Below are 16,364 nucleotides of genomic sequence, written 5' to 3'. Positions count from 1 at the left end.
CTGCCAACCAGTGATTAGCCATTTAACAGCATCTGCAGTTCGGTGCTTGATAAACCTTGCGTTCGGTGCTTTAAAAAATTGACTTTATAAATGTTTCATGAGGAGGAAAAGACTTTCATTACATTTGTCAGACATCACATGCGTTTTGGTGCATAACACAGGGCACCTTTAACAGCACGGCACAATCCAGAATCCAGAAGTTCGACTAATAATAATAAAAATATCCCCATAGTCGAAATTATGAGATAGAAAGTCGAAGTTATTAGATAGAAAGTCATAACTATGATAGAAAGTCATATTTCTGAGATAGAAAGTCAAATTTATGAGATAGAAAGTAAAAAAGATGAGATAGGAAGTCAAAAGGATGAGATTGAAAGTCAAAATTATGAGATTGAAAGTCAAAAAGATGAGATTGACAGTCAAAATTATGAGATTGACAGTCAAAATTATGAGATTGAAAGTCAAAATTATGATATAGAAAGTCAAATTATGAGATACTTAAACAGTTAGAAGCAGCTCTTTGGCTGGTTACTGTACATTTAACATGGAAATGTATTGTGAGCACATTGAAGACTACTTTAAACTGTGAATGCAGAGAGTTATTTAACAATATGTTACGAGTAGTGACATTTACAACCGGCCCTTTGTGGGCGACCATGATGCTGATGTGGCCCGGAGTGAAAATGAGTTTGAGACCCCTGCTCCAGTCCCTCTGGCCTATGGGCGATTAGTAGCACTGAAACAATGAGACTTTTATCGATTAGTCCATTGACAGGAAATGAATCGCCTACTATTTTGATGATCTATTAACAGCATGAAAGTTATTAATCAAGTAAAAATAGCAAATATTTGCCAAGTCCAGTTTCTCAAATGTGAAGATTTGCTGCTTTCTCTGTTCTACGTAGGTGTGAATCGATCCTGTAGCTGTTTCCTTGACCTGTGGGAAATTGTGGTTTGACATTTTATCGGCCAAACAATTGATCGATTGCTCAAAAAAATAATTGGGAGATGAATCAATAAGGAACATAACTGTTAGTCGGAGTCCTGCTGATAAGTGGGCAGCAGGTTGTCTTAGAATAACCAACACAAATACGGCAACACAAAAAAAAAACAGACCCAACTTCTCTGACAAGTATAGGGCCTACAATTATCCCAAGGCAAAGACAGTGGGCAACTTAAATATCACACATTTTTGCAAGTGATCATGAAATAAGAAACACTGGGGTAATAACAATAAAACTCCACTCTGCTGCCTGCAGCCTAGAATAATATTGTGGAACCATACCAACAAAAATATTTCTATAATGTACCACATCTACACAACATAAATTAACAAAGTATACTTTGATATTAAGGTAAATCATATGTAATGGGTAGAAACAATGATGCCTCCCCCTATAGACATGATCTATCTTTCTCTTCATCTCCATACTGTCCCCCTCATGCTACCCCCACAACCACCTTCTCTCTTTCGCTTATGAATGAGCGATGGCGAGCTGCCAAAGATGTCCTTGTGATAGTGGTCGCAGACGGTGTTGCTGTGGTAACTCGGAGACTTAGGATTCATGGCATCTATTCAACAACCTTGTCAGCATGAGCTCAATAACTCAATAACTTTGTGTTCATCTAAAATGATGGAATTATTAAAATGTTACACATAAGCAATATTACCGATTGATTTGTCTGACACTCTGCAGTGATGTACATTTATTCCGCTTTAATAATTCAAATAGATGTGAGGATTTGTTGTTGTCCAAAGGCTGCTTTACATCAGTGGGGATGTGTTCTTAATGCTGTACTGTATGTGATTGATTACAAAAAAGCTTTGTTGACAATTTAAAAGCTCCATAATGGCCGTGCAAAGTGCTCTCGTCTCACAAAGGCCATTACAGAATGCCTTTGGTCAGCATATTGGCTGTGTGTTTGGTCGTATTTTGTTTAGTCAAGTTTGTTTAATGTCTCTCTATAAGTAAGGCAAGGCAAGTTCATTTGTATAGCACATTTAGACAACAAGGTAATTCAAAGTGCTTCACATAAAACCATTAAAAGCATCAAAACACAAGGCAAAAGAAAAGGAGATTTAAAAACAAGTAAGAACATTCATTGAAACATTAAAAAACAGTCATTTAAAACACTAAAAAGCAGTGTAAGAAATAAAATACAGTAGTAAAATGCAGGAAATTGATTAATATCCTTGAATATGGTTCAAGTAAAGGCAGCAGCAAACAGAAAATTGTTCAATCTCGATTTAAAGGAGTTTGGCCCTAAACCATTCAGTGCTTTGTAAACCAACAGCAGGATTTTAAAGTCAATTCTTTGTTGGACAGGAAGCCAGTGCAAAGACATCAGAACTGGAGTGATGTGATCCACCCTCCTGGTCTTAGTGAGGACTCGAGCTGCAGCGTTCTGAATCAGCTGCAGGTTTCTGACGGACTTTTTACAGAGACCTGTAAACACACCGTTACAGTAGTCCAGTCTGCTGAAGATAAATGCGTGGACAAGTTTTTCCAAATCCTGTTGAGACATAAGTCCTCTAATCCTTGATATATTCTTCAGGTGATAGTAGGCTGATTTTGTAATTGTCTTGATATGACTGTTCAGGTTGCGGTCTGAATCCATAACTACACCTAGATTTCTGGCTTGGTTTGTGGGTTTTAACATCAGTGACTGAAGCTGAGCGGTGATTTTCAATTGTTCGTCATTGGTACCAAAAACAATTACTTCCGTTTTATCTTCGTTGAATTGAAGAACATTCTGGCACATCCAGTTGTTGGTTTGTTCAATGCAGTTACCCAGCCCTTGTATGGGATTATAGTCCCCTGGTGACATAGTTATGTAGATTTGTGTGTCATCTGCATAATTGTGATAACACACTTTGTTGTTTTAGTAGAGAACGAAAGAGAGAGAGAGAGAGAAAGACAGAGCTCTGTCTTTCGAGAGCATAAGATGTGATTATCTAATAAGGCTGTTTGAAACAGGTGTTTGAGTTGATCAAGTGTTGAGATTTCTCTTCCTCAATCTATCTAGGTCGCCACTGGGTGCAAAACCCAGCACTGTGCTTTCATGCAGCTGTAATGTGAACCTTTAAGTGCTTGTGTTGAAATAGTTTTGATCCTATTAAAAGTAATTGAACTGGAATCGGGAAAGCATATTGTGTTTTTAGGTAAACCACTGCTGGTGTTTGAGGGCAAAAGAAAATGGGAAATATTATCTCTCAGCCTCCACCGCAGGTCCTGCCTCATTCACGGAGCCAAGCACTGCGGTTCAGGAGGAAATGAGATCAAGCAACGGCGCAGACTGTTTTATCTAGTCGAGCTGTCACGCTATATCGCCACAAGTTCTCTTCAGGCAGCCCTCGCACCGCCTCAGGCAGCCAGACTTGAGCTGAATTGCTCACCATAGTTTGCTGCTGCACTTTTTAAAATATAATAATCCCCACCTTCTGGGTGCATAAGCTTTCATAATATATGTCCTTGTGTGTGTGTGGGATATGCGAGTGCTTATTTGTGCGACGCAGAGTTGGGGATAATATCTGTTCTCCTCATGTCGACATACTTGTCCTCAGATAACATTGTCAAGGTAATACCACTCTCCCCAGAACATCTGATGCAGTGACATTCACCCATCGCAGCTCAGGCAATGAGAGCAAGAGAGAGAGCGAGAGAGAGACAGAGAGAGAGAGAGAGCGAGACAGAGACAGAGACAGAGAGAGAGAGAGACAGAGACAGAGAGAGAGACAGAGAGAGACAGAGACAGAGAGAGAGACAGAGAGACAGAGAGAGAGAGAGAGAGAGAGAGAGCGAGAGACACAGAGAGAGAGAGAGAGAGAGACACAGACACAGAGAGAGAGACAGAGAGAGAGAGAGAGAGACAGAGAGAGACAGAGAGAGAGAGACAGAGAGAGAGAGACAGAGAGAGAGAGAGAGAGAGAGAGAGAGGGGAAGGAGAAGAAAAATAAAAGGAGAGCTTTTAATTTCCTCAGCAGCACATCTGTGAGGTTTTTACATTTACACAGGCTGAGAGTACCTGGACTGAACTCTAGATGAGTTTCCAATTGAATGATGAGACATGCTGTTGTCTAAGGAAGACCAAATGTAGATTCATTTTAGAAATTGTAATTGAGGATAAGCTCACCTTTACAGTATGTCGACTAAACTAGTGCATGCTTCTAAGTTTATATTTGTTGATGCATCTTTATGGGTCCCTCAGTCTCTAATAAACACTCATCTGTCTTCACGGATTGTAAGCGTATGTAGGTAATTATCATCTAATTAAAGCTGAAAAATAAGATTGAGCTCATCAGGTACTGAGGATTTTTCCCCATCACTTCAATCCAGGTCAACACCAGAGAACGATCACATCATTTGTTCAGGAAGGAAACGACTTAATACAACCTGTGGGTTGTGCAACGCACTCAAGAAATTGATGCTCTATGGCTAACATGTAGTAGCTTAAAATCTTGCGATCATAGTAGTTTACAGCATGTATCTTCAAGCAACATATCCTCCTACAACTGTTCGTATGATGTCTTACAAAAAGTTTGTTCTTAGTTGTACAGTTGCCCCGCTGGTTAGCTCATGGCCGCCGCTCTGCACTGCGCTCATACGGCTGTTACGGAAGCGTAGCGCCGACCCTCCGGGTAGGTAACTATAAACAGTCAATGAGAACAGCCTGCTTCCAGTCGTCTAATCATCTCCTATATACCACTCAACCGTACACACACCGCAGTCATCGAACCCTAAGTAACTAAAAGCTCTCAGAGTCAAGTTCTTAGAAATCGCTCAGCCAAACCATGTTCCATTTTTTGCCTTTTCTTACAAATTATATTTACTTGGTTCACGCTTCACGACACTGATCCACATGGACGTAACCACATTTCAGCCGAACACCATCATTACCATGGAAGAAAAACAACCTATTTTCTGCCCAGGTAACTGATAAAGGTCACTTTCAAATGAGCTGTCTGTGAACACACAATAAAACAGCTGAAATGTCCTCCTAAAAACCACCCGCCTTTCTGATGTGCTCAAGATAGAAGCTTTCTAATAACCAATCCTTTTATCGGCTTGCTTTTGTTAGAAACAGCCCATCAAATAAGGGACTTGTGGTGCACTTAACAGCAGCGAGAAAGAACTCTAACATGCTAGCATTGATTTAAGAACCCGGTTTGAAATGTCTTTTTTGCTCCAAATGGTGCTTCAGAGCATTCTGATTGCACCCTGAGTGCCCCCAGTGATAGTCTTTGAAGTGCTCGGAGCCGTGTGCTAAAGCTCAGTATGTGCTTATATCTGGAGCTTTTGTTAGTCGCTTCATATGTACAGAGTCCTGTGCCATCATTATTCAATGATTCACACTGTGCAGCCAAAACACTCACTCTTATCTGTTAAGAGGCTGCAGAGACGCAGTCAGACAGCTCAGGGTGGGCGGATGGGTGGGGGACGAAGACAGAGACAGAGAGAGAGACTCTTGCTCTCTCTCACTCTCTCTGGGGGGGAAAACGACTTTCCTCTCTTCCTCACAACACGAAAGGCAGAGAGCATCCCGACTTCAAGAGCTTTAGATCCTGATTATTCACGCTGGTGGCATTTTAACCATGTGTAGGCGGCGAGGGTTTGCAGAGATGGGAGAGGGTGTGTGAAGTATTGATCATTGGTGCTGTTGTCCTTGTGTGCTCTGTGTCTCGTAGTGCCAGCTAACTCTCAGAGAAACACAGTGAGGCATCGATACAGAGGGAAAGCTGGTGTTTATAAGGCACACTTATTCCACGGGGGATGAGCTGAACACAATTTAAATTAATTTTTGGAGGGATATGTTTAAAAACAACAAAAGGAATGAGGCATGCGACACATGAAAATGAGGCCACTTGAATACTATTCATTTTTAGTTTTTCTGTGGCACAGTTTCAGGTGCTACAGCTTTGAACACCTGCATTATATAATGATGTATTTGTAGTATTCATGGTTTGATTTTGGCCCGGTTGAGTTTCTTACTCGAATTAAAATCCCATCTTTACCCTCTAACTTTAACTAGTGTTGGTTGAGAAACACCAAAAAAAAACCTCACCCTCTGATACTTAAACTGTTAATGTCAAAATGTTCGGAACTGTAACAGCTTCCATTGTGTTGTGATCAAATATTAAAAGCCTCTTTGAAATATTCATCCTTTTCCCTTCAACCTGCCTTGTCTGGCATTAATTCAGTCAGTGACTTCTTACATTTCCCAGAACGACTTTTAACAAAGTAGTAAACGTCTATGATTGCAGCGGTGCCCCTTATTAAAAATGATCTTTGTGGCGGCAGTGCATTGTGGTCCATTAAGACTCCCGCTGGTGAAGACATTGGTATAACATTGGTGTGACAATGGTATCAGTAGGGAACAATACAGACATCAAATATGTGTGGGAATAAGAAAAATCCACCAATAAACAACAAGATGGCAGCAGAAATTCGAAGAGGACATTGCCAGAAGCAGTTAGGATTGATTTTTCCATTGAGGTCTTGAAATTGCATAAGAAATTTAACTTGTTTTCAGAACTCTAATTTTATAGCGCCATAAGCGCCCACCTGATTCACAGTGGTGAACCTCCGAGGAAATACTTTGTAGAGGCAGATCTACTGACCTGCCTCACGCAGGACGTGGGAGAAAAAGATTAAAGGAACAAATTGAAACAATCTGAAAATGGGTACTTTTTTCTCTCTTTTCATTTCTGCCTCTCTCAGTCTTGCCTCCAATCGTCTTCCAGCAGCTCTTTAGTTGCAGTATTTGCCTGCACTCCATCATTGTCAATTAAGTTCCAATCCCTAACTGGGATGATTTTTAGCTCCAGGGTATTTGACGAGCTACAAGCTTTCATTATAACACGATGCTTCAGCACCAGCTCATGAACTCATGAACTGCCAAACACAAGTAGACACAGATTTACATATCAAACACAGCTTTTTCATCAAAAGTGTTCCTCTCTCACCAATATGGCCACAGAAAATCATTTTCACCCACACAAAACCTTCATTTGTATCAAGTAGAACCAATTGTGTTACCTTTCCCCGTCTGTTTTTGTAGACAAGGGTTGAAAAAACAACCAAAAATAACAATCTTTTTTACGATTTGAAAAAATTTAATGATCTCTTTACTTTAATGACATATTTCCGCCTTTCGCTCTTTCTCTTCCCTGTGAGGTTATACATGTAAAATGTGTTGTTGAAAGAAACATTTGATTGATGAAAGGAATCAAAAGAAAATCACAATTCATGCCCTCGACTGCCCTTTTTCAGAATAGTCTTTCAGTGATACGTCTATCATCAGCTGGTTGTGGTATTTGTCGCTGAATAGACAAACCTTGGCAGAAACTGACCATCCTCAATGAATATCTCTCATTCCAGAAAATCCTTTGGAGGGATGTGAAGCAACACATAACCCTGACCCCAACGCCTGTTTGCGGAGCACATATTAATCTGTTGCCAGGCCGTCGAACTCTGTCCACATATTTTCCATGTATATCTTTTTACACCAAGGGGGTAGTTTGGGGAGATCCATCTGACGATCCGTCTGACGAATCAGGGCCATGCTCTACTCGCTGCTTTGCTCCCTTCTGTGTTTTCTTGGAAACGAAGCTGCCTCGTGTTGCCATGCCAGGCCCTTGAGACGACTCCCAGTGCATTTCTGTCTCATCAGTGGCGTGTGCAAATGTTTGTGTGTTTTTTCATGTGTGTCTATTTGCCTGTGCATGTCGTTCCTCGGTGCACTCTTTGGTTCAAATTTGTAACTCAGTAAATGCCGAACACAAAGCATTCCTGTCTGAAATGCCTTTTGAGTGGCTTTACGAGTTTTTCTTCTCTGCTCTGTAAAGTTCGGATGTTTGGCTGTTTCGGGGCAACAAATGTGCTGCGATGGATCATGACAAGAAACTTCATTGCTAGACTTCCGAAATCCGATAGCTGCAGCAGAATTCAACAAGAGCAGCTTACTGGAGGTGTTATGTGACAGACACAAATCAGAGAGATTCGTCAAAGGAGAGGCAGAAATCTGACAGCAGTGGTTGTTAGTCACCAACTTCCTGCTCTCCCTCTCTGGAGACATGGTTGAACCACACGGGAACCTGTTTGTATCCGTTTGTCGCTTTCCGTCTTGCTCACACACACACAACCTTCACCCACTAATGCAAGTTGATGAAACCTCTCTCACTCTTCCCTCCTTTCCTCCCCCGCTGTCTCTGTGCTGTCCAGATGGAGGACGTAATAGCACGCATGCAGGATGAGAAAAATGGCATCCCCATCCGAACAGTGAAAAGTTTTCTAACCAAGATCCCCAGTGTTTTTTCAGGTAAGGCTTTTATCTTTGCTCTGTTCTGCTCTGTTCTGCTCTGTTGCGCTCTTCTCCCGTCTCCTCTCCTCTTCCTCACCTCCACTTTGCTCCCACCCACTAAGTACCCGACAAGTACTCGTTTCTGGCCGAACAAAACACTGAAAGTATTTAGAGAGTTGTCCGTTTTACATTTCACACCAGCAGTGCCAGAATGTCAAGAGGATCACATTGGATTTTCGAGCTGTGCAACCAAATACATAAGAATCCATGCTGGAGTGATACTCCAAAAGAGATTATTCAAGTTAAACACTACATTCAAAAGCTAAGAGGAGTGAGGCCATCATCACTGTCATGCACATACAGACATATAAACCTATAGTATTAACAGCATTACGCAATCAAATGAAAAGCTTATATCGGCTTATAAAAGTTAGAGCTTTACAATGCAACGGCATCAGCATCTAATTAAATATTAAGGATTCATAAATAATCCAATAATGTAAATTTGTGTTTGTGAACATTGTGCAAAGACCTTCTTTTTGCACAACAACGCAACCAACAAATGCCAGAACCCTCACCTGCCCCCCCCCCCCCCCCCCCCCCCCCCCCTCACTGCTGAGCCACGCTTGGCTTCTCACAACCAGTGACATGTCCAGGCCCTTTTTGACATGGGAGGCTACGATGAGGTTGGATGGTTGACAGTGAGCACCAACATATAGACACAGGTCATTTTAAATCGCTAACGTTAGCTTCAGTGACGTCAGCGCAACGATGACGAATGCTTTTGGGCACTTAAAGGGCAGCTGATGCACTCTTTCTGTGGTTTGTTTCCTTTTCTACACAGTGTTGATGAATTATTTTACATCTGGCCAAGCAACATCAGCTCAGATCCATCTCTGCTCCGTCTTTTTGTCAGATAATATACAGTCAAGTACAGCTAGCAAACGGCTACATTGGCTTCGTCAGTGGGAACATGATAAGATTGCCCAGATGGCATATTTGTTTTGCACCTAGACCTAAATACAGTACTATAGTTACACTTAATCTTTATGTCTGAAAAACACATCATAATCATTCATTTTACTGTGTATTTTAGTAAAAATACATGCAGTATCTATCAAGAAAGCTTCGCTGTGGAGCGAGAGAGTGTAATGCTCAGACTTCATGCTACCGCCATCAAAGCTGCAACAAAGACAAAGTCTCTCTGCAGCTTCCTCTCTGTGAACACTGCCACTTCACCCATGTTCACCCGGACAAGCTGGCAAGCACAACAGCCGCGGATGTAACCAAGGTTTCTGCATTGTGTTTTTCCTCTGCACCACTTTTTGCAGCCTCAATTCTGGATAAAAGAAAAACACATTTTCCACTTGCCAATTTATTCACCTGTTGGAGTAACAGCACTTGCTCTCAATTGACTTCATTACAGATGCGGTGCATCTGAACCTTTGTTTTTCACAATAACTGCGGCAAATGTGTCTATTTTCCATATTTTGCTGGTGTATTTTACTAATCTCACAGGTGCTTTTTCTTCAACTCATATGGTTCCACTACTAGTATTTCTACAACCTCTAAATATTATTGTTACTTTCATTCTGTACATCATTTATATTTAATATGTTGATGTTGAGCTGTGCATGATGCCCTTGGCTGATATGCGGTTACTTTTTGCTGCAGCAAACATCCAATATTAGCCATCATTGGTGTCATTTATCCGTTTGTATTATTGGCACATTCTGATGCACACACATGCTTGCACCCGCGCACACACACCCACAAACCCACGCGCACAGCCCAATCTATGGGCACGATATTAATCAATTCGGAGAACAGCCTTGTTAGAGGATTACCTTACATGCCTCATTTAAGCTCTCTCCTAGAAAGTGGGTCAATTTTGATAGTGTGAAAATGGGGATGTATTAATGGTGTTAATCCATGGAAAATCTCATCTGGTTCTGGGGGCGTGAAAAAAAAGAAAGGGGGTGCCGTGAAGACAAAAACACACACAGACAGAAAGATAGCTTGATGGACAGAGAGACAGCCACAGGGCTGACTATCTCACGGCATGAACTCCCTCAAGTCTCCATTTTCACAGCTTTTTCCCTGCCTTCTGTGGCTCTCGTCTCCTCAACATACTTTCACCTGTCAGCATGACGGCCAGTAATAATAGCTTGGGAAATATATATTTAGCCAAAGTGCCAAAAGTTACATGTTGTGATGAGGTGTGAAAATGCCCAGGGGGCAGAGGATGCTGTTGTGTTTTTCTGAGACGTGAAAATGATTCGTTGCATTCTCAGATGGAGAAGATGAATGTTTAATGTTCAAACGTGAGAAATGACAGTGACAAGTAATCTCTAGAGTCTAGACTCATCTAAAATAAATACACATGTAGTGTCTTGTCTTCACAGCGGATACATTTGTAGGCAATTCTCCTCTCCTCTCTTCAGACATTACTCCACCCAGTTAACGTCTTCATTTTTGTTTGAGACAGTTTGAAACGTTCGCTGTGATACATTGCCTTATTAAATGAAACAATTGCAACTGTAATGTCGGTGCTGTGTCAGGCAGACTGTGTTCTTAATGCACACGATGGCTGCTTCATTGTGCCTTTGTAACTCTCCGGTCATTTATATTAATGGACTACATCCAAAGAGAGCTGGCTTGGTGAGGGTGTCAGAAAAAAAAATTGGGTAATGGATACCCAAAACATGGTGCAAGGCGAGAGGAATTGGTATGCACTGTGATGATGAGGGGAGGTGGGCAGGGTTAAGGGAGTCATTGTTTTCCCTTTCATTTGCATCTATATGCAAAAACGGTGTTTCAGCAGACAGAATATATTTGAGGTCAGTGATTCATATTCCTGTGCTTTCTCTCATTTCAGGTTCTGAAATTGTACAGTGGATGATCAAGAATCTGGACATTGAAGATCAAGGTAAAAGGGCAGGTGCTGAGCTGCAACGGGTGTGCATATAGGCAAAGATACTGCATGAGGTGGAAGGGACAGGTGCATACTGGTTTGGCTACTGAGTTGCAGTAATGGATGCGATCACACAATCCCATGAAGGCAATTACTTTAAAAGCCTTAGCACACAAACACCGCAATTTGCGTCAAAAATCACACTCCTAGTTGTCATAACTTACAGACGTGAGAACACGCAGACATTATTTAAAGACTCAGTGTTACTTACGCTTTCCGATGATATCTTTATCTCCTAAATCCATTTTGAATTAACACGCATGAATCATAGAAAAACGACACTCTTTATAGCCTACTCCAGAACTTGCCTGAGAATCAACAGGTCTTATTATTCTTATTTCATTCCAATGTGATAAGTAGAGCTAGACAGGAAGTGAATGACTCAAAAGTGGGCAGGTTGTGAAAAATGAAAACTGCTTGCTTGCTTTAACTATGGTGATAAAGAAATACAGCTAACAGTGTGGAAAACACTTTTATAAGCGTTTAAAATGTTTGTGTATGTACTGTAGGTGTGTTTATTTGGACATTGGAGTGTTTGGGTGTACATACCATTCGTTTGTCTGCTCTGGTGTGTGCCTCAGTATTCATAGTTCAGCCAGCTCCTGATACTCAGCTGACTCATCAACTCACAATTCCTCTGTGTGTCGTTTCATTTGTATGCAAGGTTCTGCCTGTCTTTTCCGAAATGTGTCAATTGTGCGTTTGCATCAGAAAGGTCAGAACAGCGCGCTCTAATTTATGTGTGTGATTTTTCAGAGCACTAGGAAGCAGTTGGATCATGATTAAACATCTCTGCATTGATTGAACCTTCCAGAGTGCACAGATTGTTCCTGTGCTGCAGTTCACTTTTTGTCTTTTCATTTACGTCGAGAAACTTGGTCGAGTAAAGTTATTTAAATTTGCCCAAGAGATTATGCTTTGCCCCATGCCTCAGACAGCAGATTATTAATGTATCTGTAGCGCTGCACCCCTGATATGCCAAAACAAAAACAACAGAAGTAAACCAAGCACAAAGAAACAAGAAAGCCTGTCAAATCACTTCTGCTTAGTGTGCGGGGACTGGACAAAGAACGTTGATTTGTGTTGCACTGTTCACTGAGGCCATGTCATTCATTCAAATTAACATTTATTGTGTTACATTTTGTGTCACCTGCAATGGTGAAAATGCTCTTCCAAATAGTATTCCAAAACATAACGCACATAAACTGACATTTTGTGAAGGGTCTGAAAATAGGTGCGAACAAGCAGATGTTCTCTTTTCTTTCCCCTTTTTATTTAAATCAGTGCATTTCTTTTTTTGCAAACAGACACAAAACAAGCTGTCAATTGCCCTGCGGTGGTGAACAGAGTGTTGTCCAAAGCTAAGTGACTTCAGCACAGAAAAACTCCTGGCGGGGTTGACAAAAACAGCAAAGTGAAATACGATAGCAGCATGTTTATTATGTAAAGGCAGATTAGGTTATATATCAAAGTGAGACTGGGAGGTTTTTTCCCCCAAATAAATGCCGCAGATAATATACAGACACACTCCAGATGAACTCATTATCCTCTTATTTGTGTGGTCTCTAATTCTAGTTGATTAGCCGATGCAAATTCCTGTCTCTAAAGATTCTCTCAGAATTGTTTGATATCTTTTGGGACATTTTGGCAGAAGGTTTTGCACATGTACACATGCACGTGCACTCTTTGCCATCATTTCAATTCAGGCCATTACAAATAATCATGTTTCATTGTATTTCTAAAGCTAATTGGTTTATCTGGCATGGGAACCGTTGGAATTAAGTGCTTACCAAGTGAAGGTTGGCCCAGAGTTGTTTTATTTGCGTGCATTATTGTGCAGTTCAGGCAGCTCACAAAGGGATGGGAAACGTTGAGAAGCTAAATGGGAATGAGGAGCCACAGGTTGACATGAGCTACAACCTCAAGCGGTCACAACAGACATACTAAATTTTTGTTGTACATCAGGGATCTCAAAATTGACAAAAGGGCTGCTGTTCTGGACAAAGTATATGGTTTTTAACACATTTAATTGAAACCAGTGTGACATACTCTTTCTACTTACTCTTCACTTGCTCCCTCATGCATCACGGATAAACGTCCATAAATCCAATCCAAAAGACTAACTTCAGATCTGGTCTCTCCAGGGTGCATATTCCACAAAAATGTAAATATGAAGCTTAAAAAACATGGGCTCAGTGTGACAGCTAACTGACTGAATGTTCTACTTCCTGTTTACATCACCCAAAGCATGATGGGTAATTTGATGGGACAATCTGAAAATAAACTCCTCCCATGAGACAACGAAAAACAATTCATGAACAATATTTGTAGCAATAAACTGTATGTCATGCCTGCAGTAACAGTACAGTAGTATAAGCCTGTAAATAAAGTGATATTTGACAAAAACAGCCTGAGGTTCAAAGGGGTGAATGGGCTAGTTCTCTCAGTCACTACAATATGAATTAGCTTTGCTGTATCATCATTCTGATCAATCCCAGCAGTCTGCAGCTCCTGTCTGAAAATGAATCCCTTCAGGTGTATCAATAAGATCATGTTATTACTAAAATAGATACTGTAAAATATCAATATCTCAGAAAGTGCAGGTTAGGACCCAAACGCAGAGGAACTGATGAGGAGGAAGCAGGAAGAGCTTGATGACGTAGTGATGAAATTTAAAGGGTGAGAGTTGAGAAGCAGGCAGGAAACTAAATCCAAAAAACAACCAGAACGCTAAACACTGGGAGGAAGTAAACCCTACGAACAATGGCTGGAACGTATGTATGATACAAAGAACAATGACGAACTGGCAAAAAGAGAAGGGAGCACAAAGACCACATACCGGGGATAGCGAGGGACAGGTGACAGCAAGACATATTGTACAGTGACATCACAACCGTACTAAAATCCGGACGGCTTGTTAAAGGGCAGGTTGCCGCCTGGTAGCTTCGTATTGCAATAAACTGTATTTCGTGGACAGAGGCAGATGACGTACACACGCCTATAGTCCCTGTAGCGCTTTGACATAGAAGACTCTATTTTCTTCTGACTTAATAACACACAAAAATGTAATATCCAATCATTTTTATATACATGTGGGATATTATTGCTGTAAGAAATAGTGCAGTGGATAAGGAGGATGGGGTGTGTTTATAAGTAAACAGGTTTAAATAACTTATGAGTCATCAGTTATTAATAAATGGAGCCTAGTCTCACACACACGCACACACACACACACACACATCAGCATCCTGACCTCTCAAAGCTGTCACAGTCACATCTGTGCTAAAGCAAAAGCCAATATATATTCATCCCACACACGCATTCACCCAGTGTGTGTGGATATATGGATGTGTGTGTGTATGTTTTAGAGAGCGAGAGAGCAGAGATATGGATATTTTATTCATGCATATATTAAGCTCCCGTTAAAGCATTCATAACTCTTCCTATTTAGACAATGTCAAGCATTTCAACCTCCATCTGTTAGCTTATTAGTGAGTTAAGATCACAGTTTACTGCCAGACTCCCCCGGGCTTCACGTCCAACTTTCAATCAACACGCAGAAATAGACAGGAACACTATTGTATGAAAACAACATGTAAACAGTTTCCTATGCTGTTCATTATGACCCACAAAAAGCCAGTTTTACCCCGAAAAGTGTGGAGACATTATCCTAAACATGAATAATAGACGTTGACACCATGACACAGGTTGAGAACAGCAGGGAGTGAGTGGCAGGGAGTAACTGGTGGCAGATGAGACACACGGTTGATGATGATTACATGTTTTCATTATCTGATGGTTTTAAATCAGGGAGAGTCAACCATGTGCCGTGGAGCGCCGCAGGGAAGCAGGTTTTCACTCCAACCAAGCACAACACCAGGTGATTCGACTGATGAGTTCCGCCTCTCCAGCTGATGGTGGGCTCTTCAGCGGGACCTCCTGCTGTGCTGTTTGGTTGGATCGGAGACCTGCCTATCCTTTCAAAGCAGTGTCAGACACGATTATCGTGTTTTTATTCCTATTCAACAGGTCTTATCCTTTCGTTGTCTTTACTTCCTCTGTGCTCATGTCCTTTAATTAACCTTGTTCTCATTTTATCTGCCTTGTCTAGTTTTATTTCCTTTTGTAAATGCTATATCAATGAGGTTGATTAATATATTATTATTGTCAGATTAGCAGCTTCTAATAAGGTCCTGGTGTTTATTCTGATCAGTTTGTCATAAATGAATTCCTACCTGGGGCTGAAGGGTGAATAAAGAACATCATGCCAGCTCAAGATCTGTAACTATTGATTGCAGGATAATCAGAACGTCTTCTTCTAATGATCTTTTAATGCCTCCGTATAATCTGATTAAAGAGCATTTAAAGATGATAGATCAATTCAAAGTAGGGCCTTATCACCCTGACCCTTCAAGCAAACGTTTGACATGTTGGAAATCATGCTTATTGGTTTTCTGGTGGAGAGTTCGTTGATGAGATTGATACCACTCTAATCTCAGTTTCTTAAATTAAAGGCAGCAGCCGGTTAGATTTGTTGAGCACAAAGACACATTTCTGAGAGAGGTTTTCTTTCGGAAATGTTCCTTCAGAGCACAGAATGGCCACGATGTCTGCACAACAGTTGACAGTGTTGTTGAACTCCAACACAATCTCAAAACAAGCTTGTACTAGATGGATAGATGTGTGTTTTATGTACAGTAAATGAAAGTAAAGTTGTATATGCTGGTGTACAATATTACTGGGAAAACTGAGACGAAGAACAAGAGTACATCGGGTTGTAAGTTGGACTTTATTTCTGTGTTTTCTCCCAGTGGAAGCGCTTCACCTAGGAACTCTGATGGCTGCACATGGTTACTTCTTCCCCATCTCAGACCACGTCCTCACTCTCAAAGATGATGGCACTTTCTATAGGTTTCAGGTGAGAATAATAACAGTAATACTCTGATTTGTATTTGTGTTGATGGATCTTATCTATGAAACTTTAGAAATCAATGGCAATGTTTAAAAATGACCTAAAAAGACGAAACTGGTCTAACCGGTTTGCAGGAGATTCATAGGACTGATCAATTGTTATTTCTTCCATGTATTT

General features: G+C 40.9%; 1 protein-coding gene across 1 annotated transcript in view; it reads left to right on the top strand.

Annotated features, from left to right (window-relative positions):
* The window catches only part of rgs7a (regulator of G protein signaling 7a), a gene marked incomplete at its 5' end in the record, with an annotated part of 45,497 nt that overhangs the window by 19,958 nt on the left and 9,175 nt on the right, over positions 1–16,364 (top strand). The window contains 3 exon segments of the mRNA XM_079279572.1: positions 8,223–8,319; positions 11,180–11,230; positions 16,087–16,193. Of these exon segments, the coding sequence (XP_079135698.1) occupies positions 8,223–8,319; positions 11,180–11,230; positions 16,087–16,193 (255 nt within the window).

The sequence above is a fragment of the Melanostigma gelatinosum genome (genome assembly GCF_949748355.1).
Source record: "Melanostigma gelatinosum genome assembly, chromosome: 12".
Taxonomy (NCBI): Eukaryota; Metazoa; Chordata; class Actinopteri; order Perciformes; family Zoarcidae; genus Melanostigma; species Melanostigma gelatinosum.
This window is presented reverse-complemented; position numbering and strand designations above follow the sequence as displayed.